This window comes from Sciurus carolinensis, chromosome 8 (genome assembly GCF_902686445.1).
Source record: "Sciurus carolinensis chromosome 8, mSciCar1.2, whole genome shotgun sequence".
In the NCBI taxonomy this organism is placed as follows: domain Eukaryota; kingdom Metazoa; phylum Chordata; class Mammalia; order Rodentia; family Sciuridae; genus Sciurus; species Sciurus carolinensis.
Genome location: NC_062220.1, coordinates 102,397,103 through 102,419,721, shown reverse-complemented (window position 1 = coordinate 102,419,721; position 22,619 = coordinate 102,397,103). Strand labels below are relative to the sequence as shown.

The 22,619-nt window shown below is 45.9% G+C and overlaps 1 protein-coding gene and 1 non-coding gene across 2 annotated transcripts; one reads left to right on the top strand and one right to left on the bottom strand.

The window, feature by feature from the left end:
- The first annotated feature begins 1,236 nt into the window (after nt 1–1,236).
- On the top strand, nt 1,237–10,234 carry Ddx56 (DEAD-box helicase 56). The gene is made up of 14 exons (XM_047559841.1): nt 1,237–1,747; nt 1,848–2,009; nt 2,509–2,669; nt 2,798–2,968; nt 3,116–3,206; nt 3,956–4,200; nt 4,510–4,629; nt 5,773–5,886; nt 6,001–6,095; nt 6,642–6,715; nt 6,866–6,955; nt 7,915–8,020; nt 9,564–9,637; nt 9,967–10,234. The coding sequence occupies exons 1-14, from the start codon at nt 1,433–1,435 to the stop codon at nt 10,042–10,044; spliced, it is 1,896 nt and encodes a 631-aa protein (XP_047415797.1). The 5' UTR covers nt 1,237–1,432; the 3' UTR covers nt 10,045–10,234.
- Nucleotides 10,235–11,652: 1,418 nt separating this feature from the next.
- Nucleotides 11,653–11,726, bottom strand: Trnaa-cgc (transfer RNA alanine (anticodon CGC)). Its single transcript has one exon. It is a non-coding gene; the product is annotated as a tRNA-Ala (tRNA).
- Between the last annotated feature and the right edge of the window lie 10,893 nt (nt 11,727–22,619).

Below are 22,619 nucleotides of genomic sequence, written 5' to 3'. Positions count from 1 at the left end.
TACATTATGTCCTAAAAAAGGTTTTGGTGATTTCCCCCAGTATGATCCTTGATTTTATTCTAAAATTCTTGCTTTCTTAAACTTTATAACATCCTCACCAAACGACCTTCTCCCCTTCTTACCAGAAAAAAGAAAATGTGGGTTGGGGAGCAATCACTCTTAACATTCACTATTATCCTAGCCTGGTTCCCTGTATGTTAGAATTGGCAGTACCTATCTGCATCATTTGGTCTCAGCCTCACTACTTGTGATACATGAGCTATTCTCTTCAACCTAACAACCAACAGCTTAGCCTCTAGTACTCAGGTGTTGGGTCAAGCCAGCTGGATGCACAGAATCACCCTGGAAACTCATCAACATAGACTCCTGAACACTAAAATCCAGTCTGATTCAGCAGGTTTGTATTTGGGTGTAATGGTAGGCAGAATAATGCCCCCCCCCAATATGTCCATATCCTAGTTCTTGACATCTGTGAATATTAATACCAATTAAGGTTACCAATCAGATGACTTTAAATAGGAAGATTATCCTGGACCATCTGGGACCTAATATGATCACAAGGGTCTGATGATGTAAATAATCCATCCCCTTGCCCTTGTCTTGTGGCCCATTTTCCATTTTCAAAGCCAGCAGTAGTGGGTTGAATCCTAGAATCTTATCTGCAGCTTGCCTCTATCACTTTTATTTACTTTTGGTACTGGGGACTAAGCCCAGGGGCACTCAACCTTTTTTTTTTTTTTTTTTTTTTTAACTAATTTTTTTTTTAAGTTGTAGATGTACACAATACCTTTATTTTATTCATATTTTATGTGATGCTGAGGATCAACCCAATGCCTCACACGTGCTAGGCAAGTGCTCTACCACTGAGCTACAACCCCAGCCCCCACAGCCCTTTGATAAATATTTTATTTAGAGATGGTCTCACTAAATTGCTTAAAGACCCCACTAAATTGCTGAGTTTGGCTTTGAACTCCTGATCCTGCCTCAGCCTCCCCAGCCGCTGGGATTACAGGCCTGAGCCGCCACGCCCGGCTGCTTTTCCACTTTTAAAGGACCCTTGTGGTAAGGATTTAGTTACCTCTTGTATGTTTCCTACTGCTGCTGTAACAAGTTACCAAACTGGCTTAAAACAACAAACATCTTAGTATCTCTGAAGGTCACAAGTCCGATACCTTGATTTTAGCCCCGTAAAACTTGTGTAGGCTAGTGATCCATAGAACTGTAATCTCTGTTAAGGGCCCGACTGGCAGGAAAAGTCTGGGATCTCCAGACCACCACCATTCCCCTGAGAACAGCTACTACAGTGATCTTCACGCAGCCTATCAACTGGCCTCAGAGGCTCCGTGACTATCGTGCGCCCCGTGGCACTGCTCTTTTCTCAGTCACCCCACGGCTGGATCCCAACAGCACCCAAGCGGAAAATGTCCTGCTGATGCTACTCCTGAGGTTCGCGGGAACCGGAGAGTGCAGAAAGAATCCGGGTGAGCGTCTGCGTCCGGAGATCCGAGCAGACAGCAACCAGCCGCTTAGCTTCAGACCTCCACCCGAACGCCGGAAACCTGGGAGCCTGAACTTCCGGAAAGTGGCGATTTCTACGAAGCTGATTGGTTGTTGCTTTGAGTCGCCCCGCCCACGTCCTCGCTTTTTTTCCTGCTGCGCCTGCTCGCTGTCAGTACCTAGCCACGCCATGGCGGACCCAGAATCCTTGGGCTTTGAACACATGGGCCTGGATCCGCGGCTCTTGCAGGTACCAGGGAGAGCTGGGAACCCGAGAATCCGGCTTAAGGACTCTGAGGGCACGCCACTGCCCTCTGTACCGCCTGAACCGCACTTTTCGTCTCTCTTAGGCTGTCGCTGACCTGGGATGGTCGCGACCTACGTTGATTCAGGAAAAGGCCATCCCGCTGGCTCTGGAGGGGAAGGACCTGCTGGCTCGGGCCCGCACTGGTTCCGGGAAGACAGCCGCTTATGCTATTCCGATGCTACAGCTGCTGCTCCACAGGAAGGCGGTGGGTAGCCGGAGGTTAGATGGGAGGCGGGAAAGGGAGGTCAGAGTCTGTACGAGGTTTTCTCTTGGATCATAGAATCGGGACCCATTGTGGTAAACTCTCTGGGTTGGAGTGTAGGTTACCTGGATCCTAATCCAGGACCTGCTGCCTCTACTACCAGCCTTGGTGTAATCTTGAATAAATCACTTTATTTCCTTCAATGAAAAGGGACCAGGCACCTCTTCTACTTACAGTGTTATTGTGAGAGTGCAGCTTCATTCCTAGCACGTTTAAAGTAACTTCATAACACATAGAGGAAGTTATTTTCTTCTGTCAGTATCCAGGGAAAGCCCTCCGTTCTATTTTCAGAGGTGGGCAGAGTGAGGGGTTGATCAGAACACAGGTTGTTGTATGGGCAGGATTGTGGTTGGACCAGATTGCCTGGAAAAGATAGATAATAGTACTGGTTGGATCCAGTGATATTCACTGCTGGCTATAACCTGTAATTCATGGTCTTCAGACAGGTCCTGTGGTGGAACAGGCTGTGAGGGGCCTTGTCCTTGTTCCTACCAAGGAGCTGGCACGACAGGCTCAGTTCATGATTCAGCAGCTGTCTGCCTACTGTGCTCGGGATGTGCGGGTGGCCAATGTCTCAGCTGCTGAAGACTCAGCTTCTCAGAGGTGAGTGAAAGGGATGAAGTTACCCAAAAATGTGGGATTGGGTTTGTATGTAGTAGGAGAGAGCACAGGTCCAGGGTAAGGTTCCAGTTGCTAAGTTCTTCTTGATACCCGTGTCTTGCCACCTGTAGAGCTGTACTGATGGAGAAACCAGATGTAGTGGTAGGGACTCCATCCCGTATATTAAGCCACTTGCAACAAGACAACTTGAAACTGCGTGACTCCCTGGAGCTGTTGGTGGTGGATGAGGCTGATCTTCTTTTTTCCTTTGGCTTTGAGGAAGAACTGAAGAGTCTTCTCTGGTAAGGAAGAGATGGTGGTGGTGGTTGGGTTGTTTCCTAGTGGAAATGCCTGAGTAGAAACTTGGACCAGGAGCAGGGTGGTAGAAGTTGACTTGCCACAATTAGAGGTCCTTGGAGTGGGAGCCTGACCAGACTCTCTTCTTTCAGTCACTTGCCCCGGATTTACCAGGCTTTTCTCATGTCAGCTACATTTAATGAGGATGTACAAGCATTAAAGGAACTGGTACTACATAACCCGGTAAGGGATACTGTGGGAGTATCTGGAGCTGCAGACCTGGGAACTCTTGGAGGATCTGATGCTCCTTCTGAGGTCCTTTGGTGTTTTGGGTGGGACCATTGTCATTGGGTATGTCATCCCTGGTTCTGAGGCATTGAAAGACAGTCATCTACGACTCACTACATTGGGTGGGGGTTGTAGCTCAGTGGTAGAGCACTTGTGTAGCATGTGTGAGGCATTGGGATTAATTCTCAGCACTGCATATAAATCAGTTAAATAAAGGTCTGTCAACAACTAAAATATATAAAAATCACTACATATTTTCAGGGTCCCCAGTTCATACTTTACTTTGCCTGAAAGCCTAAACAGGGCTCATTCCTTAGCCACCACCCCCAACCATCTGCTTTGAATGGCAGAGCCAAAATTCTAAGACCAAAGCTCTTAATGTTATATTTTACCTTTCAGAAGACCTGAATTTTACCCTTCAGAAAACCTGTTACTATAGGCCTTTCATACTCACTATTATAATTCACCAATTTGTTTTTTTTTGTTCTGTGCACCAGGTCTTTCATGGATTGTTTATGTTTTCTCTATACACCAGAACAGTTAGGGCACTTTGAGTTTTTAGGTTGTAACACTACAGGAATCTTAGCGTGCCAGAAATCCGTAAAGGCATCCATGCCCTGCACTAAAATGGTACTTTTGTTGGCGAGTCAGTGGCCATAGTATATCTGCTTTTTTTCCTTACCACAGGCCTGTTTTCTCCCTAGATAACCCTCAAGTTACAGGAGTCTCAGCTTCCAGGACCAGACCAGTTACAGCAGTTTCAGGTGGTCTGTGAGACAGAGGAAGACAAATTCCTGCTGCTGTATGCTCTCCTCAAGTTGTCACTGATTCGAGGCAAGTCCCTGCTCTTTGTCAATACTCTAGAGCGAAGTTACCGGCTCCGCCTATTCCTGGAGCAGTTCAGCATCCCCACCTGCGTGCTCAATGGAGAACTTCCCCTGCGCTCCAGGTTTGTTATGGCCCATGTCTTGGTGGAGATGAGTTGAAGATACAGATGGAAAAGGGACCCAATTGATGTTCATGTTTCTTTAGTAGGTAATGGGGGCTGGGCTCTGAGCTTGACTGATAATTATTTCTCACATCTCTGAAATACCTATTGCTGCTTCATTTTCACCTGAGGAAATTGAGGTACAAAGATTAAGGAGAAAGAGACTGAGAGGAGGAAAAAGTAGGAAAGGGCAATAGTTATGATGATGACCAGGGTTGGGAGTGGGCTTCTGAGTACCCTGTTGGGCTGATCCCTCCTCTTGGTCTATAGGTGCCACATCATCTCACAGTTCAACCAAGGCTTCTATGACTGTGTCATAGCAACAGATGCTGAAGTCCTGGGAGCCCCAGCCAAGGGCAAGCGACAAGGACGAGGGCCCAAAGGAAACAAGTGAGTTTGCATTTCTTTTCTGACCCCTCCCTAGAGAGGCCTGTTTTTCAGCTTTTTGGAAGATTGAAGCCAGAGTACATAGAGCAGGGTATCAAACATTCTACATGTTTGGTAGCATAGCCCAGAGAGCTCCACTGGCCCTTGCTTACCTACCTAGGTATGGAGAAGGGGATTGTTTTAGTCAGCTTCCTTGCCACTGTGACTTAAAGGCATAACAAGAACAAATTTAGAGGAGGAAAAGTTTATATGGGGCTCATGGTTTCAGAGATCTCAGTCCATAGAGCTCCATTCCTTGGGGCACAAGGTAAGGCAGAACCTCATGACAGAAGAGTGTTGTAGATGAAAGCAGTTGAGAACATGGCACCCAGGAAGCAGAGAAATTTCATTCTTTAGGGACAAAATGCATACCCAAAAGGCACAACCCCAGTGACCCACCTCTTCTAGCCATACCCTATTTGCCTATAGTTACCACCCAGTTAGTCCTATCAGGGGATTAATGTACTGATTATGTTAAGACTCATAACCCAATCATTTCACCTCTGCACTTTCTTGCATTGTCTCACACATGAACTTTTGGGGGACACTTCATATCAAAATCATAACAAGGAGTGAAGGGCACGAAGGGTCTGGTTGGACCTGGGACATTGGCATGTGCTATCCTACAGGGAAGACAGCTCATCCTGAAGTGCATGTGCCTTGCAGGGAGTATGTTTTTTTTTTTTTTTTTTTTTTTTTTTTTTAAACAGCACTGGGGATTGAACCCAGGGCTTTGTGCTTGCAAGGCAAGCACTCTACCAACTGAGCTATATCCCCAGCTCGGGAGTATGCTTTTGAAGGGAAAGGAAAGTACCCTAGTTTGTCCATCTGGAGATATGATTGTTCCAGAGGTGGTTCTCAGGTCACTGTATAGGGCAGAGAGTTTTGTCATTGCCCCAGAGCTGAGGTCAGGGCAAGGGTTTGGCCACATTTCAAAGCGTTGGATTGATCCACAAGGCTGCAACTCCTGAAATAGTTCTGATGTAGAATTGTCCAGCATATCCCAGGGTCTTGTACTCTTCAGCCTTTGTTTAGAGGAGGTTTTATTGCTTAAGCTTGAGAATGCCCTCTTAGAGAAGGGTCTGGCTAACAGGGTTATCTTCACAGGGCCTCTGATCCAGAGTCAGGAGTGGCGCGGGGCATAGACTTCCACCATGTGTCTGCTGTGCTCAATTTTGATCTCCCCTCCGCCCCAGAGGCATACATCCATCGAGCTGGCAGGTAGGGAGGAGTGTGGTAACCTGGAATCTGGATAATAGACATGCTGAAGGACTCAGGGTGGGCTGGATAGAGCCTAAATGCCAGAGATGCAGTCTAGATCATCTTCCCTTACAGGACAGCGCGAGCCAACAACCCAGGCATAGTTTTGACCTTTGTGTTACCCACAGAGCAGTCACACTTGGGCAAGATCGAGGAACTTCTTCGTGGAGGTAAGAGCCCTGACTCTTGTTGGTGTGGGCGTGGGTCAGAGCCAGGCTTCTACCACAACATCTTAAAACTCATAATAGTGACAACAGGCATCCTCTTCATCCTCTTTGAATCCTGTGTGACAGATGTTGTCTCCCTTTACAGATGAGTAAATGTGGCCAATCAAAGTCACATTTACTGTCTGCCTTACAACTGCTGACTGATTTGACATGCTGCTCTGACAGATCACAACAGCATCTTATTCCAAGGTGCTAACTGTGCCTGGACTGCTTTCCATGACCATCACTGTGGAAGCCTTGTGGCCACAGTAGCCTTGGGAGAGGAAGGCAGAGTGGGCAGTGGGTCTTGAGACTGATTGATGTGATGGCATACAGGGCTTAGGAATATATACCCCTGTCCATACCATCACTAGGCTGCCCATGAGACAATGAAATTGTGTATTTAGCATCTCAGGGATCAGTCTCACCTCAGGAAGGAGGAACAGGAAACTGCCAGTGAAGGTCTTAAACGAACCCTGTCCTGAGTTCCCATTGCTATCTCCTCCACAGAAGGCGAGGCCCCGGTCCTGCTTCCCTACCAGTTCCGAATGGAGGAGATCGAGGGTTTCCGTTATCGCTGCAGGGTGAGCCGGACGCTGTGGGGAGTGGATGGGGAGTGACTGGTGCAGGGCTGTGATAGAGCTGTGATACAGGGATGACACCTATGGATGTGTATCCATATGTAAGAAGGACTTGGGAAGAATTACTATCTGATCACCAGTGTCTGCCTACAGGATGCCATGCGCTCAGTGACTAAGCAGTCCATTCGGGAAGCAAGACTGAAGGAGATTAAGGAGGAGCTTCTGCACTCAGAGAAACTTAAGGTGAGGGGATGCGGGGGCAAGCTTAGGACACTGCTGTGTTTGGATGCTGAGCTCTGAGTGGTGAGAATCAGAACTAGGCAGTGTGCTGGCTTTTGCCAGGGAGAGAGGAAAACTGGCCAAGAGATTTTGAAAGGAGCCAACCATTCTGTTGGGAAGACAATTGGCACAACCTCATAGTGGGCACTCCTTATTTATCAGCATTTCAAGTTCTTGTCCCCTGGGCACACTAGTGAATGTTCACAGTCACCTGTGTTCCCATTTATCACATTATTTTTAGGGAGCCAAAAGATGGAAGCAGCCCCAGAGTCCACTACTGAGGGCTTGCCAAATAAATGAAAGTGCAGCCATAGCTGAAGGTTACACAGACATAAGAATGTGTGTGTAGCTAGGGAATTCTCTGTGAGATGATGCTAAGTGAAAGAAAGCAGCATGGGGTGCTGCTGTGTGGTCAGAGAGAAGTAAGAATATGAACGAGTAATGGATGTCCTTGTCCACATGGAGAAGACTCGGGTGAATAAAAGGAACTAGCATCAGTAGTTCCTCTGGGCAGGGAGGGTGATGCAAACAAAGATGGTAGGAAAACTTTTTTCACTGGGTAATCTCTTGTGCCTTATAAATTTTAAAACATCTGGGTTATTTTGTCCTTTCAAAAACTCCATCTGACCAGGTATGGTGGCATACCTGTGGTCTCAGCTACTCAGGAGTCTGAGATAAGAAGATTACTTGATCCTAGGAGCTCAAGAGCAGCCTGGGCAATATAACAAGACACAGACTCCAACAGGAACAACAAAAAATTGACTGGTAGTAGAGTGCTGCCTAGTATGTGCAATGTTCTGGGTCTGATTCTCAACTCCCTCCCCCCCCCCCGAAAAATTAAAAAACAAACTTCCAAAACCTCAATCTGTGAAGTTACAAAAAAGAGATACTGACTCTGCCAAACTCTGTCTGCCCACTGCTAGACATACTTTGAAGACAACCCTAGGGATCTCCAGCTGCTGCGACATGACCTGCCTTTGCACCCCGCAGTCGTGAAGCCTCACCTGGGCAATGTGCCTGACTACCTGGGTGAGTGTCACTTGGATTAGGAGGCAGTGGACTGGGGAACATGGCTGTGCTGTCTCCTTTGTGGAGAAAAGAAAATAGGGAGTACAGAGTTGATGGCACATCTAAGATTTGAGCCAGGCAGTCTTGCAGGGCTGGGTGGAATAAAAGGAGGAACTAGTAGTTGGTTGAATGGCTTTCTGTGTGCTGAAGGGAGTGAGCAGGTTTTGGGGAACATCCTGGATGGAAAGCAGAGCTTCCTGTGCTAGAGAAGACTCTGGATTGTCAGGCACTGAAGTCATGGACACCTGTGGAGTTTCTAGGTAAGAGCAGATGATGGAGATAGACACTGCAGGGCAGAAACAGGAAATGGCAAAAGGAATGGGGAGCAACCATTCATCCTGGTTGACCCTTCTCATCTCACACAGACTCCAACTAACAGCTTTTTTCTTCTATTGTTCATGCATGTATTTTTGGTAATGAGAGTGTATTATATGCTTAAATTGGGTTTAAGAAGAGTGGCAGAGACATGCCATGGGCAGCAAGTGTAGGCTCTCCCCATGCATGGGCTCTGGTCTGCCTGAACTCAAGCAAACTGGCAGGTGTGATGTTTCTTCCTTGGAAGTAGAAAGACCTGAGTGGTGGGAAAGGAAGGGTCCAGGAGAGATGGGAGCATGGAAATGCCAGAGAGAGGAGAGAAACCAGGTTTCTAAGGAACAGTGAGCTGGAGGAGACCCCACCTGTGGTCTTGGTCTGAAATGCCAGGAGGGGAGTCCAGAGCTTTGGTCTAAGGGGCCTGGTAGGAACAAAGTCACTTGCCAAGAGGATATGGCCAGGAGTTCACAAGAGCCAGGGGAAGGTGGGAGAAATCAGTTGTGGCCTACCTGGGAGTCCAGGAGGAGGCAGGGGTCGGGGGCATGAGGCAGAGCCAAGGTGTCAGGTAAGTCTTGGATGGAATGGGGAGGAAGGAGTATGGGCTGGTGAATTTGTAGTAAGGGGCCATATGTGAAGGAATTATCCATAGACTGTAATTTGGGGTCCATTTTTCTTGAAACTATTTTCCTTTCTCCTTCCTACATGCTAAGCACACACTCTACTGAGTTATACCCTAGCCCCTATTTTTCTTTCTTGTTACATAGTCTTTGCAATAAATTTAAATATTACAAAAGAGTGATTTAGATAGTGAAAGTCTAAGGAGCTAACATTCTCTGACCCCATGCATATACAATAATGAATAGCTGTATGTTATAGGCTTTTATTTGGATCAGAATTGGAGAACAGGACTGGGGATATAGCTCAGTTGGTAGAGTGCTTGCCTTGCAAACACAAGGCCCTGGGTTCAATCCCCAGCACCGCAAAAAAAAAAAAAGAATTGGAGAACATGCTACAGAGTTGGGGTGGGGGAAGCAATACTGAGAAAGGGGGTGGGATAATACTAGGGAAGCTGGAGGGAGGGCCAAGAACCCCTCAGGGTAATGGAACCAGGTTTCATGGGGTTTGGGTGGCTGTGGAGGCTGGAGCTTGTGGGTTGGGTGAGGATACTGCTGAGAACCAGCATCTCTTCTAGTCCCTCCTGCTCTTCGTGACCTTGTACGCCCTCATAAGAAGCGGAAGAAGATGTCCTCCTGCAGAAAGGCTAAGGTATGTCCCCTGAGGGCTTGGGGACAGCAGCAGGATTGTTGCCCCGCCTTGCCCCTTTGTTACTAGAACATACCTGTGCCTTGCCCTTGGGAGTGGGGGAGTGCTCCCCAAAACTGAGGTGTGGGCTGGTGTTACTTCCCTGGCTGGTTGCAGGCCCTACTTTCTGTCCTCAGCTGTCCTATTTCCTCACAGTATCCATAGTAACTTGTGGTCTATTGACTCATGACCTACAGAGGCCTTACCAAGTGCCAGCACCACCCATTTTGTGTCTATGTATTTGGATGATTGGTCTGATTCCTCGAACTAACCTATTTACTTTGCCTATATAGAAAGTGAAGACCCAGAACCCACTGCACAACTTCAAGCACAGAGGAAGGAAATCCAAACCAACAGCCATGCCCTCCTGAGGTCACCTGGGTCTGAGTTCAGAGCAGAGTGGGCTTCCTCGCCTGGATGGAGTGGGCTTCCCACACTGCACAAGGGCACACTCTGGTGCTTGCTGTCTGGAGAGACTGAACTCTGCGGAGGCAGCACGGGACCCTACAGTTCTGCCAAGCTGCCATTTGCCCCTTAACAGAATAAAGGCTGTGCCTCTGGCATGTGGGAAGGGACTATTTCCCAAAACCTCAGTAACTGGGAAGCTTCAGAAGGTGGTGGTGCCTGGCTACTGCTGCATGCAGTGCCTCCCATGACCAGCAGAGGTCAGTTGTGCAAAGCCAACTGCTAGGAAAATCCTGTCTAGGGCTGGGGAGATAGCTCAGTCCGTAGAGTGCTTGCCTTGCATGCATAAGGCCCTGGGTTCGATCCCCAGCACCACAAAAAAAAAAAAAAAAAAAAACCCTGTCTTGGTCCAGTTGGTTCAACATGGGGCTGGGTCCGCCTAGAGCCCTCTACCCAACTGCTGCAACCCTACCATGTGGTTCAGGCTGATAAATGGGCCTGCAACCCAGGAGATAGACTTTCCTGACAATAAGCCTTCCACTCCTCCTTACACAACACATGCTCATTTAGATAGAGAATGTTGCCCACCCCTCAGAGGGGTCAGGGCAGCTGTTTCCCTTTCCCTTCCCAGATGACAACTCATGTGTCCATTCATGTCTGTATTTCAGGTACACAAATGGTAGTGTAACATGCATACCTACTGTGTCTCCTCCTGTGTCCTAGCCTGAGCACCCAGCTGCCTTCCCAGCCTGAATGTTGGACCTCTCAATTTCTATTGTCTGCTGGCTTCCGGGCTCAGCACCCTGGATTGCTCCTCTTTTTACAGTGTTACCCTCACAGTTATCTGCTTGTTATTCTGAGGCATCACAAGTCTGCTGGGGCAGGTGAAGACAAGGAGTGGGAACTGGAAGAAGTAAGGAGGTATCAAGTCTGAAACCAGAAGACGGGGCTTTGGTTATGGTTAGGGTATAGTGATATGGGGTTAGCAGGATCTGAGATTTGGAATCTCTGTGATCCCTGCCCTTCTGTTAACTCCTGGGGATTTCTAAGAAGTCAGGGCATATGGCATAGTGGCAGGCTATTGGTGGGAGTGAGCAAGAGCCACCAGGGCAACGCCACAGCTTTCTTAGGTAGATCAAGTGCATTTAGAAGGAAAAGCAATCAGTGGAGCTGCAGATAAGAGCAACTCCATGAGTCTCATATGGGAGGTAGATTACTGTCAGAACTGCACAGCCCACATCACAGAATGGGAGATAGGCAAAGAGTGCTTCTAGTGCCTTGGCCTAGTCTTCCCACTGTGCCTTATTGGGGACCCTGGAAACAGTAAGCGCTCTGGCAAATTTGGGTGTGGCAGCTACTCTGTACTCTAAGATGATACATAACTGGTTCCTGTGGGTTTTTTCTCAGACCCTGTCACTTCATTCACTCTGTTAAGGGTGTGTTCCAGAACCACCCTGGTGGAGAGGAGTAAGGTTTCCCTAGTCAGATTCTTTTGAGGGGATGAGATGGACAAGCATGGGGCTGGCACTCCACTGTGTTCTTTTTCTTTTTCTTTTTTTTTTTTTTTTTTTTTTTTGCGGTACTGGGGATTGAACCCAGGGCCTTGTGCTTGCGAGGCAGACACTCTACCAACTAAGCTATATCCCCAGCCCTCCACTGTGTTCTTTAGTGGGGTCAGTCAGGGTCTGGACCATAGCTGAGGGTCTGAGGTGAAGGCATGGTAACTGTCCATGCATACATTCCTTCCTCCTAACTCAAAACAGCCCTTGGGGAGGCTGTTTCCATGATCTGGATGAGGAAGTTACCTGGTAAAAGTGAAGTCAATGGGCAAAATTTGGACTCCTATCTGACAGTGTAGGACCAGTTGGCCAGGCTGTTCAACCTGGGAGAGTAACTGGTGCTACTTAGTGTTTTACCATCTCAGGGGGCAGGTGCCATCAGGAATTCTTGTGCTTGTGCTGTGTTCCCCTCTGAGCTGCAATAGGCCCTGCACTTGGTCGGGTCCAAATTGATCATGGCAGTGGAGAGGACGGAAAGGGGAAGGCATGAGCCTTGAGTCTAAAGGGAAAGTGTACAGGGCTCATTCAATACCCACACGGCCAGCAGTTCCTTGTGTCTGATGATATGAAGAAATACGGGCTTAGTAAGGGAATCCCACTGTTAAGTATAATTATAGTGCAATAATGGGGAAAAAATGAGAAGGGGGAAAGAAAACAAGTGCTCAGGATTGGCTGGCTGCCTGTTGCACTCCATCTCTTTTTTTAAAATATATTTTTAGTTCTAAACTGACACAATACCTTTATTTTATTTATTTTTATGTGGGGCCAAGGATCGGGCCTAGTGCCTCACACGTGCTAGGCAAGCACTCTACTACTGAGCTACAGGCCCAGCCATTTCCAGCTCTCAATGAAGCTGCATCCTTAACCTCACACAAACATGTCCAAAGTAGGACAGGACAGGTATGGGATGAGGGTGTATACAAGATGGATGCGTGAACCAGGGGCTGTCCCGGGGCCAGAAGGCACTGGGCCATGTGGACCTGGAAGGGAAGAGGCGGGAAGGGCATGCTTGAAGCTTGAGGCTTTGCTGAGCAGCAGAGAAGCTCAGGCAATGTACAGGTTGGGGGTGCCCTGCAGTCAGGCAGAAAGGTTGGAGTTCAGTGTCGTTTTCACCTTGGGTTGACAGTTTTACCCATACCCCTGTATGTCTGGCCACATGCAAGGGTCTAGAATTGGGCAGATAAGGCATAGTCTGTGCACATAGGAGTTTCATGGAGAGGAGGAATCAACTTGGCCCTGAGCTACAGTTGACTCCACACACTGAGGCTTATGCCATTTGTCCTGTCAGCGCTTAAGCCTGTTGGGAGCAAGTACTGGGCTGAGAACAGGAGTGAAGGTAGTGTTGCCCTCAGGGCTCCTACATTCCACCATGGAAAGCAGATGATAGGCAGTGCACATATGTAAGGGGGTGTGCAGTAATTCTGGCAAGGGGCAAATTCCCAGGGGGAGGGAGTCTGGCATGTTTGAAGATAAAAAGACCAGAGTAGTTGTCACCAAAGTATGTGACTTGATTTAATTTGGGAAGTACACAGTCACATATTTAAAAAAGTAAAAGAAGTACCAGTCATGGTGGTGGATGCCTGTAACCCCAGCAACTCAGGAGGCCGAAGCAGGAGGATTGTAAATTCAAGGCCAAACTATATAGCTCGATGAGGCCCTGTCTCAAAATAAAAAGTAAAAACTAAAGATCTGGAGCTGTAGCTCAGTGGTAGAGTACTCCTGGCTTCTATTCCCAGGACCACACACACACACCCTGCTACACAGAAAGTGAAAGGAACTGGGCAAGGTGGTATATACCTATAACCCTAGCTATTGGGAGGCTGAGGCAGAAGAATTGCAAGTTTGAGGCCATCTTGGTCAATCTAATGAGAATAAAATCTAAAAGAGTTGGGGCTATAGGCCAGTGGTAGGGCACTTGCCTAGCATATGCAAGACCCTGGGTTCAATCCCCAGGACAGGGCTTTTTAAGGGGAAGCACCTTGATCTGACAATCCAGGTGACTGTGATAATGGAAGGGAGGACAGGGTGTGCCTGGAAACCTCTGGACTCAGAACATAGAAGACTCTGATGTGTTCCTATCCCAGTTAATTCTTCTCCCCATCTGCTGAGGATAAATGACTCATCTTTGGGGGAACTCATTGTCTGTGGGACTTTGGCTTTCAGGGGCAGTGTCCCCAGGAGGCAATTTTGATAAAAGTTGAATTTCAGCAGGGAGGTGCCCTGGCTAAATGTCATCCTCTTTTCCCCAAGAAAGTTAATTACCATGGGGTGTACACCTTTTGAAATGAACTGTGAGTGACTTCATTTCCACTTAAGACAGTCATTTTTCACAAACCTAAGGGAGAAGTGGTCATTTATTTCAGAGGGTGAGGTGCCCTGGTCAGTAGACCTGCTGTGTGCCAGCCACCAAGTTGGGCAGGTGTACACTATTTATTCCTCTCAAAATGCCCTCAGAACTTGACAGATCCAGCCTGTCTCTTCACCCACCTGTCTGTCCACAAACCTGTCCACCAAGAGTGTCCAGGCCACAACTGAGCAAGAGAATGAGGCACATTAAGAGATCTTCAAGTGAGAACCTCAAGAGCTGCTTCCACAGTGTGGCAGTACACATGGCATATACCCCTCTGTACTGGAGGAAAGTGCCCTTTGGAGGGCCCACTGAGTGCTGATGTGGAACATATCTGAAGCAGCCCAACTCTGTTCTAATACATCCTGATGCTACTGTTGAGTGAGTCTTGATGCAGTACCCCCTCCCCCAAAATCCCCGTATATACTAAATCACATAAGAATCTTCTTAAAATACAGGTACTTTTTCTGGAGGTCTAGGTGGGATTATATATTTCTTATAACCTTCCTCCCCAGTGAGGCACTTACTGCTGGTCCTCAGACCACAATTTGAGGTCCACCACACCCACCCATTTTATGGGTTGGCAAACTGAGACTTAGAGTAAATATTTAGCTCAACACCATCATTCAACTGTTTGGTGGGTAATGTGGGAGTTTTCTCAATCTGTCAGACTTCAGTCTGAAAAGGAACAGAAGACCCTAGTTCAGGACTGTTGTGAGGTTTCCCTGTCACTTCTCAGGGTAGCCAGGAGAGAGATGGATATCCAACTAGATTCGAATTCCAGATCAATAGTGAGCAGTTTGCCAGGTACAGTAGCTCACACCTGTGATTCCAGCAACTCAGAAGGCTGAGGCAGGAGGATTACAAGTTTGAAGCCAGTCTCAACTACTTAGTGAGACCCTGTTTCAAAAACAAATAAAAAAAAGGGCCGGGGATGTGGTTCAATGGTAAAGCACCCCTGGTTTCGATCCCTGGTATCCATTCCCCCCAAATAAATGGGGATTGCATTGAATCTGTAGATAACTTTGGTAGTATTGTCAATATTAGCAATATTAAAGTCTTCTAATCCATGACATGGAATTTCTGTTTCTTTATGTATTCTTTAATTTCTTTTGGTGATGTTGTAGTTTTCAGTGTACAGGTCTTTCACCTTTTGTTTAAATTTAATCCTAAATATTTGATTCTTTTTCATTCTATTGTAAATGCAATTGTTTTCTTACTTTGCTCTTTGGACTGGTGATCATTGCTGATATATAGAAATACAACGGGTTTTGTGTGTTGATTTTGAATTCTGCAACTTTGTGAAATTCATTTATTAGCGTTAGGATGTTTTAGTGGAATACTTAGGGCTTTTATAAGTAAGATCATGTTATCTGCAACTAGAGAAAATTTTACTTCAATTTTTTTTTGAGACAGGATCTAAATTGTATAGGGCCTCACTAAATTGCTGAGGCTGGCCTTAAACTTGTGATCCTCCTGTCTCAGCCTCTTTTCTCTTCTAATTTAGATGTCTTTAATTTATTTTTCTTGCCAAGTTTCTCTGACGAGATCTTCTAATATATTTATGAAGTGGGCGTCTTTGTCTTATTGGTGATATTAGGAAGAAAACTTTTAGTCTTTCACCACTGAGTACGATATTTGCTATAGTTCCACACCCTGCCCCCACATGTGACCTTTATTGTGTTGAGGAAGTTCCTTGTAGTCCTAGTTTTCGTAGTATTTTTTATTATGAAAGTATGTTGGATTTTGTTAAATGTCTCTTCTGCATCAATAGAGATGATCATATATATTTTTTCTATTAATGAAATGTATTACATGATTTGATTTCCATATATTGAACTATTCTTACATTCCAGGAAAAGATTCCACTCGTCATAGTGTGACTACTTTCATTTCTGTGCCTATGTGTGTGTGCACACAAATGCCCGCATGTTGGGGAGCAAACCCAGGGCCTCACATGCATGCTAAGCACACACTCTACCACTGAGATATGCCCTCAGTCCCTAAGAATCCAACTGAACTGACAACTAGTGGTTTGTTTGTTTGTTTGTTTTGAGAGACAGGGACTCCCTGTGTTGGCCAGGCTGGCTAGTAACTCCTAAACTCAAGCTATCTTCCTGTCTCAATGTCCGGAATAGCAGGGACTATAGACATGTGCAATCATATCTGGCTTACTCTTTCTTAGTCATTCTATCTAAAGCTTTTGTCAATTTTGCTGATCTTTTCAAGGACAAAAATTTGTTTTCTATTCTCTATTTCATTTATCTCCACTCTAATTGTTTTTTTTTTGTTGTTTTTTTTTTTTTTTTGCAGTGCTGGGATTGACCCCAGGGTCTTGTGCTTACCAACTGAGCTATATCCTCAACCCCTCCAATCTAATCTTTATTATTTCCTTCTTTGTACTTTTGGCTTAGTATTTTTTTAATTTTTTAAGAATTTTTTTTAGTTGTAGATATACGTGATAGCTTTATTTATTTTTATGTGGCGCTGGGGATCAAACCCAGGGCCTCACATGTGCTAGGCAAACTATCACTGAGCCACAACACCAGCCCCTTGGCTTCGTTTTTCTTTTTCTAGTTCTTTAAATTGTATGGTAAGAAAATTGATTCGAAGTTTTTTTTTTGTTTTGTTTTTGTTTTTGCATATGGGGTCACTTTATCACTGAGCTACATCCAACTTCAATTTACTTGTTTGTTTGTTTATTTATTTATCTATTTAGAGGCAGGGTCTTTCCAAATTGCCCAGTCTGGCCTCAAACTTGCAATTCTCCTACCTTAACATCGCAAGCGTCTGGGATTATAGGTGTGCACAATTGTACCCAATCCTTCTTTTCCGATATATTATTTAGAGCTAAAAATTTCCCTCTTAGCCCAGCTTTGCTGCATCCCACATTTGGTATGCCATGTTTTCATTTTCTTTCTTTTTTTTTTTTTTTTTTTTTTTTTTTTTTTGCGGTGTTGGGGATCAAACCCAGGGCCTTGTGCTTGCAAGGCAAGCACTCTACTGACTGAGCTATCTCCCAGCCCTCATTTTCATTTGTTACAAGATATTTTAAAATTTTCCTGTGATTTATTATTTAATACATTAGTGGCAAAGAGTGTGTTTTTAAATTTACACATACTGATGAACTTTTCAGTTTTTCCTTCTGCTATTGATTTCTAGTTTATTTCCATTGTGATTAGAAAAGATACTTTCTATGATTTCAATCATTTTAAGTATATCAAGTTTTTTTTCTTGTGTCCTAACATATTGTCTACCCTGGAAATATTCCATAAGTTCTTGAGAAAAATGTGGTGTACCGGCACAAGGTACCATGCCTGACTTTACAGAAAATTCCTTGAATGTCAAGGTCTAAACAAAACACACACAGACACACACACACACACACACACACAGAGAGAGAGAGAGAGAGAGAGAGAGAGAGAGAGAAGCTAGATAAGACACAGAGAGAAACAGAAAAGCAATCAAATAAAAAAATACATCTCCCAGTTTTTTCTGGTTGTCTGGGAATACAGGGAATTTGGAAAACCACACATCTACTTGTGAATGTCCTAATTTTCAAGCTTTTTCTATTCCACAAAACGATTATTGTATATCTCCACCTGTAATCTCTTTTTCAAAAATATTTTTTAGTTGTAGATGGACACAATACCTTTGTTTTATTTATTTATTTTTATGTGAGACAGAGAAGCACTCTATCACTGAGTTACAACCCCAGACCCTCCACCTGTAATCTCTTGACTCAGGAATATTTTCTGAGCAGTGGTCTGCATCTAGGTAAAAGAGAAACAGTCCTTTGCATTGGTCCTACCGGTATCCCCTAGACAGGTCAGAAAATTTTAAACAAAAATTTGCAAAAAGATCTGTCTTACTGGGCACAGTGGTGCATGCCTGTAATCCCATTAACTTGGGAGACCCAGGCAGGAGAATTGCAAGCTTGAGGCCAACCTCAGCAACTTAGTGAGACCCTATTTCAATAAAATAAATAAAATAAAATAAGAAAGGCTGAAGGTATAGTCTAGTGGTAGGTACCCCTGGGTTCAATTCCCAGTACCAGGTGGTGGGGATAGGGGTGGGAGAGTCCTGCCTTGATCCCTCTGGATTGAGGTAGGGAAGTGGAAACTGTGCTGTGGTTGCTTTAAGAGCAAGGCTGCTGTTGCTTTAAGAGTAAGGTGGCTGTCATGTTGGGAAGAAGGTGGGGCAAGTGTGCATGTAAAACTTTTCTAGTGTTTTCAAGTTGGCAGTTTTTGGTTGCTTGGTTGCCACAGACCTTTGTCTGTTTTCTGGAGATCCTACTAAGTTTGTTATGATGTTTCTGATTGTGTTGTCAATGTTTCTGGGGGTGAAAAAGAGCTTAGAGTTTCTTAACCTTGCCATTTTTCTTATGGTACTTCTCACTGGCATATTTTACATCTTTATTTTTTTCCTCATGTTTGATGCTTCAGGACAAAAATATAGTTACTAAAGTTCCAGACATTCCATCAACATCTAGAACAATGAAAAGAAGGGAAGGCTAGAGTACCATACCAGCTGTATACATCTCCTTTAATGAGAAAATTCAGAACCATATCACATGGCCACTGCTAGCCATGAAGAGGTCTGGAAAAGGAGGGAGCAGCCTCTCTCTCTCTCTTGAATTGTAGGCACAGTCCTTCACCAAATAGAGTCTTGGTCCTGATGAGACCTGGAGAGACATGTGCACAGAAAACAAAGATGCTACTAGTAGGTTGGTTATCCCCAAAGAGCCAGAAGTTGGGGCTGTGACAACTCACATTCATACTGGCCAGGGGATTGATTGCACACATGCCCAGTGAAGGTAACCATGGCTCAGGTCAGGTGACTGGTTTAGCAATACCACCTACCCTGCATCTCTGCCTGGACCCCCAAACCCTCTCAATGCTGCTGGAATGCAGAGAAGTGAACTATCTTGATATCTTTAGGGCCTATCTATACATTAGCTGGGAAGACTGCCTAACCTCCACCCCAGACCCAGCCACAGAGTACTACTTTGCTTCAGGGTGTCCCCTGTCTTGGTGATGGGTGCATCTCTGGGATACTCCCTGGACTACATTTCAGGCATATTCAATATTACTGCTAATAAGAGAAAGTTAAAAATGATATATTGGAGACTAGGGGTATAACTCAGCAATAAAGAGTGTGCCTAACATGCACAAAGCCCTGGGATCAGTTATTAGCACTAAGAACCACCACTGCCCCCATGGGAAACGAGGTCTCTTTTTACAGTTATCAAGTTAGTAAAGACCAATAAACGTACTACATGATGGGGGTGAGACACTGCCTGTGGTTGCTGGTGTCAGTGGAAATAGTCATAGGTCTTGGGAAGTCACTGTATGCCTGTAATTCAAGGTTGGTATCCATCCTTAACTAGACACCAATAACTAAGAATCTAATAATCACTGATAATCCTAGATTAGCCTGAGAGAAGAAATGATGAGCTAATACTTCAGAATCATAAATGTGTGTTCTGACTCATAGATCTCATCTCAGCAAACTTAGTTTAAGGAAATAAATTTAAAAAGAAGAAACATCATTGGGCATGAAGAAGTCAACCCAAAACTAGTTATAATAATGAAATATTGGAAACCAGTCTGACTATTAGCATTAGGAGAGTAGTTGATCCATGGCTCTGGGGGTCATAATCAAAGACAAATGTGCTGATCAGAGATTGAAAGCAATGAAGGGTATTTATGTTAAAAGTCAAGGGGAAGCCAGGCCCTAAAGCACATGCTTGTAATCCCAGCAACTTGGGAGACTGAGGCAGTAGGGATTGCAAGTTCAAGACCAGCCTGGGCAATTTAGTGAGATCCTGTCTCAAAAATAAAAAGGTCTGGCTGATCATGGTGGTGCACACATGTAATCCCAGCGGCTCAGGAGGCTGAGGCAGGAGGATCAAAAGTTCAATGTCAGTCTCAGCAACTTAGAAAGGCCCTAAGCTACTCAGTGAGACCCTATATCTAAATAAAATATGAAAAGAAGTCAACCCAAAACTAGTTATAATAATGAAATATTGGAAACCAGTCTGACTATTAGCATTAGGAGAGTAGTTGATCCATGGCTCTGGGGGTCATAATCAAAGACAAATGTGCTGATCAGAGATTGAAAGCAATGAAGGGTATTTATGTTAAAAGTCAAGGGGAAGCCAGGCCCTAAAGCACATGCTTGTAATCCCAGCAACTTGGGAGACTGAGGCAGTAGGGATTGCAAGTTCAAGACCAGCCTGGGCAATTTAGTGAGATCCTGTCTCAAAAATAAAAAGGTCTGGCTGATCATGGTGGTGCACACATGTAATCCCAGCGGCTCAGGAGGCTGAGGCAGGAGGATCAAAAGTTCAATGTCAGTCTCAGCAACTTAGAAAGGCCCTAAGCTACTCAGTGAGACCCTATATCTAAATAAAATATGAAAAGGGGATTGGGGGTGTGACTCAGTGGTTAAGTGGTCCTGGGTTCAATCCCTGGTATCAAATAAATATTAAATAAAAATAAATAAATAAATAAATAAATAAATAAGGCTGAGGGTAAAGCTCAGTGGTAGAGCACCCTGGATTCAACCCCCAAGTACTACAAAAAAAAAAAAAAAAAAATCAGGGAGGCCGGATGCTTCAGTGTACATATCATGTGTCACAACTTGACACATGTGCCAGGATGAGACCTGGAGGGACATGTGCACAGGCAGCAGATGATAAGATTTTGTGTTGTCTTATATCCCATGGCAGACCGTGCTGCTTTCAAACTTTTTGTGTTTCAGAAAAGACCCCAAGAGACCATGAACTTGGGCTCCATCTGCCTGTGGTACTGGGCTGGAAACAGCTGGGCTATGGTGGCCCAGCTTGGGCAGATCCCACAGGAGCTGTCGTACGGAAGACCTACTGCAGCGGGTGACAGGGCTTCACCTAGTACTTGTGGTTCCTGGTAAGCCAATTGAGTGATTTCTTGCTGCCAGCATTCTTTCTTGCTTTGTTTCTTTCCTTCTCCTTCTTTTCTTTTCTCTTTCACTGGGAATTGAAAACAGGGTCTTGCACATGCTCTGCAAGTGCTCTACAACTGTGTTATATCCTTTTTATTTTGAGACATTTTTGCTAAGTTGCCCAGACTGGCCATGAACTTGCAATCCTCCTTGCCTCAGCCTCCTGAGTAGTTGGGATCACAGGCAAGTGCCACTGCCCTCAGCAAAGGTTCTTGACCCAGATGTGTGCTGGCTACATATGCCTGAGTCTAAAACTTTCAGGAGTGTCCTTAACCAGTGACCAGTGGAGGTAGGAAAAATGCCCACATCTTTGTTCTTTAGAGGGATCACTCTGGTGTGGGTCCCCATCATCTCCTGAAGATCCCTAGGGGCAGCAACCTCTTCTTGAATCACCTCAGTTGTCTCCTTCCAACCCCTCGCTCTACCTCTTTACCTACTGCTGTCACCTGGGGTCACCTCGCAAATAAACTATTTCTGCTAGAATCTTTGCCTCAGGGTCTGTTTCTGTTTCTGGGGGAACAGAATAACAACACCTAAGACAGACAGAAAGAGACTAGGCTCATGGGTGACAGTCATGGAACAAGGAGAGAGCAAGGAGGTGCTAGAGGGGAGTCATCCCTGCACAAAGGCAGGCCCTGGGCCCCTCCCCTCTGCCTCTTTTGCCCCCGCCCAGGCTGGACTGCTCCTCCAGTCAGCATCCATGGAAGACAGGAGACTGTCAGGTGGGGTGACAAAAGTAAGGAGTAAGCTCCTCCCTGCAGCTATCTTGGGCAAGGTGGCCACATAAGTGGCCTTGCAGCATTATCAGCAGCTCAGCCTTGGCAATAGGGGTCAAGGTCCTGGCCCATCCTGGTGATAGTGATAGTGGCAGCCCAAGGGAGGCCTCAAAGATTTCTATCAGTAAGAATAGAAGGTGTATACCATGCACCTGAGCCCAGGCTGTGGGGGGGACACCACCCAGGGCTCTCAACCAGGGTGGGTCAGGGACAATGGAGAGATGACAGAGGAGGGAAGGAGGCACAGTGAGGTGAGCAGAGGAGAGTCTGAGATCTCTGTCCTCTATCAGGCCCTTTCATTCTCCTGGTTGCCTGGAGGGGACTTTTGTCACTGTATCACTCCACCTTAACTGTTCCTTTGTTATCTGGCTGTTAATATTAATTAACAACAGTTGCCAAGGATAACAGTGCAGAGGGTGTGTCTCAGTGCATGGTCATCCCTGGTCCCAAGAGGGGTGGGACACAGTGGGGGTCTGAGGCTGTGCCTGGGATTGTGTACACATTCCAGGGGCCATGCTAAGCCCCCAAGGCCAGAATCAGGCCAGTGCGTGGTTCCACCCCCCCCCCCCCCCCCCCCCCCCCCCCCCCCGCTCCAGTGCCAACTCTAACAGGGGCTGAATGGGGTAGGGGTGGAGGTAAACCATGTATATCTGCCCCAGTTGGCTCAGTCTTTCTAAGGTTTCAGTAGCATTGGGAAGAGAGTGGGGACCCCAAGCACCTTCACAAGGAGGCTCATCTGGCGGGGCATGGAATAGGGCCAGTTGGTGGGAGGAATGAAGGCAGGTGGATCATTAACCAGGAAGACTCAGTCTTATTGGTTCCAATCAGCCAGGCTAGCACTGTCACTTGAGGGGAGGAGACTGACTTATGTGTAT

Excerpts from the sequence above, each read along its gene's own strand:
- Ddx56 (XM_047559841.1), top strand. The coding sequence starts at position 1,433 with ATGCTACTCCTGAGGTTCGCGGGAACCGGAGAGTGCAGAAAGAATCCG. Across the intron at positions 2,010-2,508 it reads TGCTGCTCCACAGGAAGGCG|ACAGGTCCTGTGGTGGAACA; the intron begins GTGGGTAGCCGG and ends CATGGTCTTCAG. Across the intron at positions 2,969-3,115 it reads GAACTGAAGAGTCTTCTCTG|TCACTTGCCCCGGATTTACC; the intron begins GTAAGGAAGAGA and ends CTCTTCTTTCAG.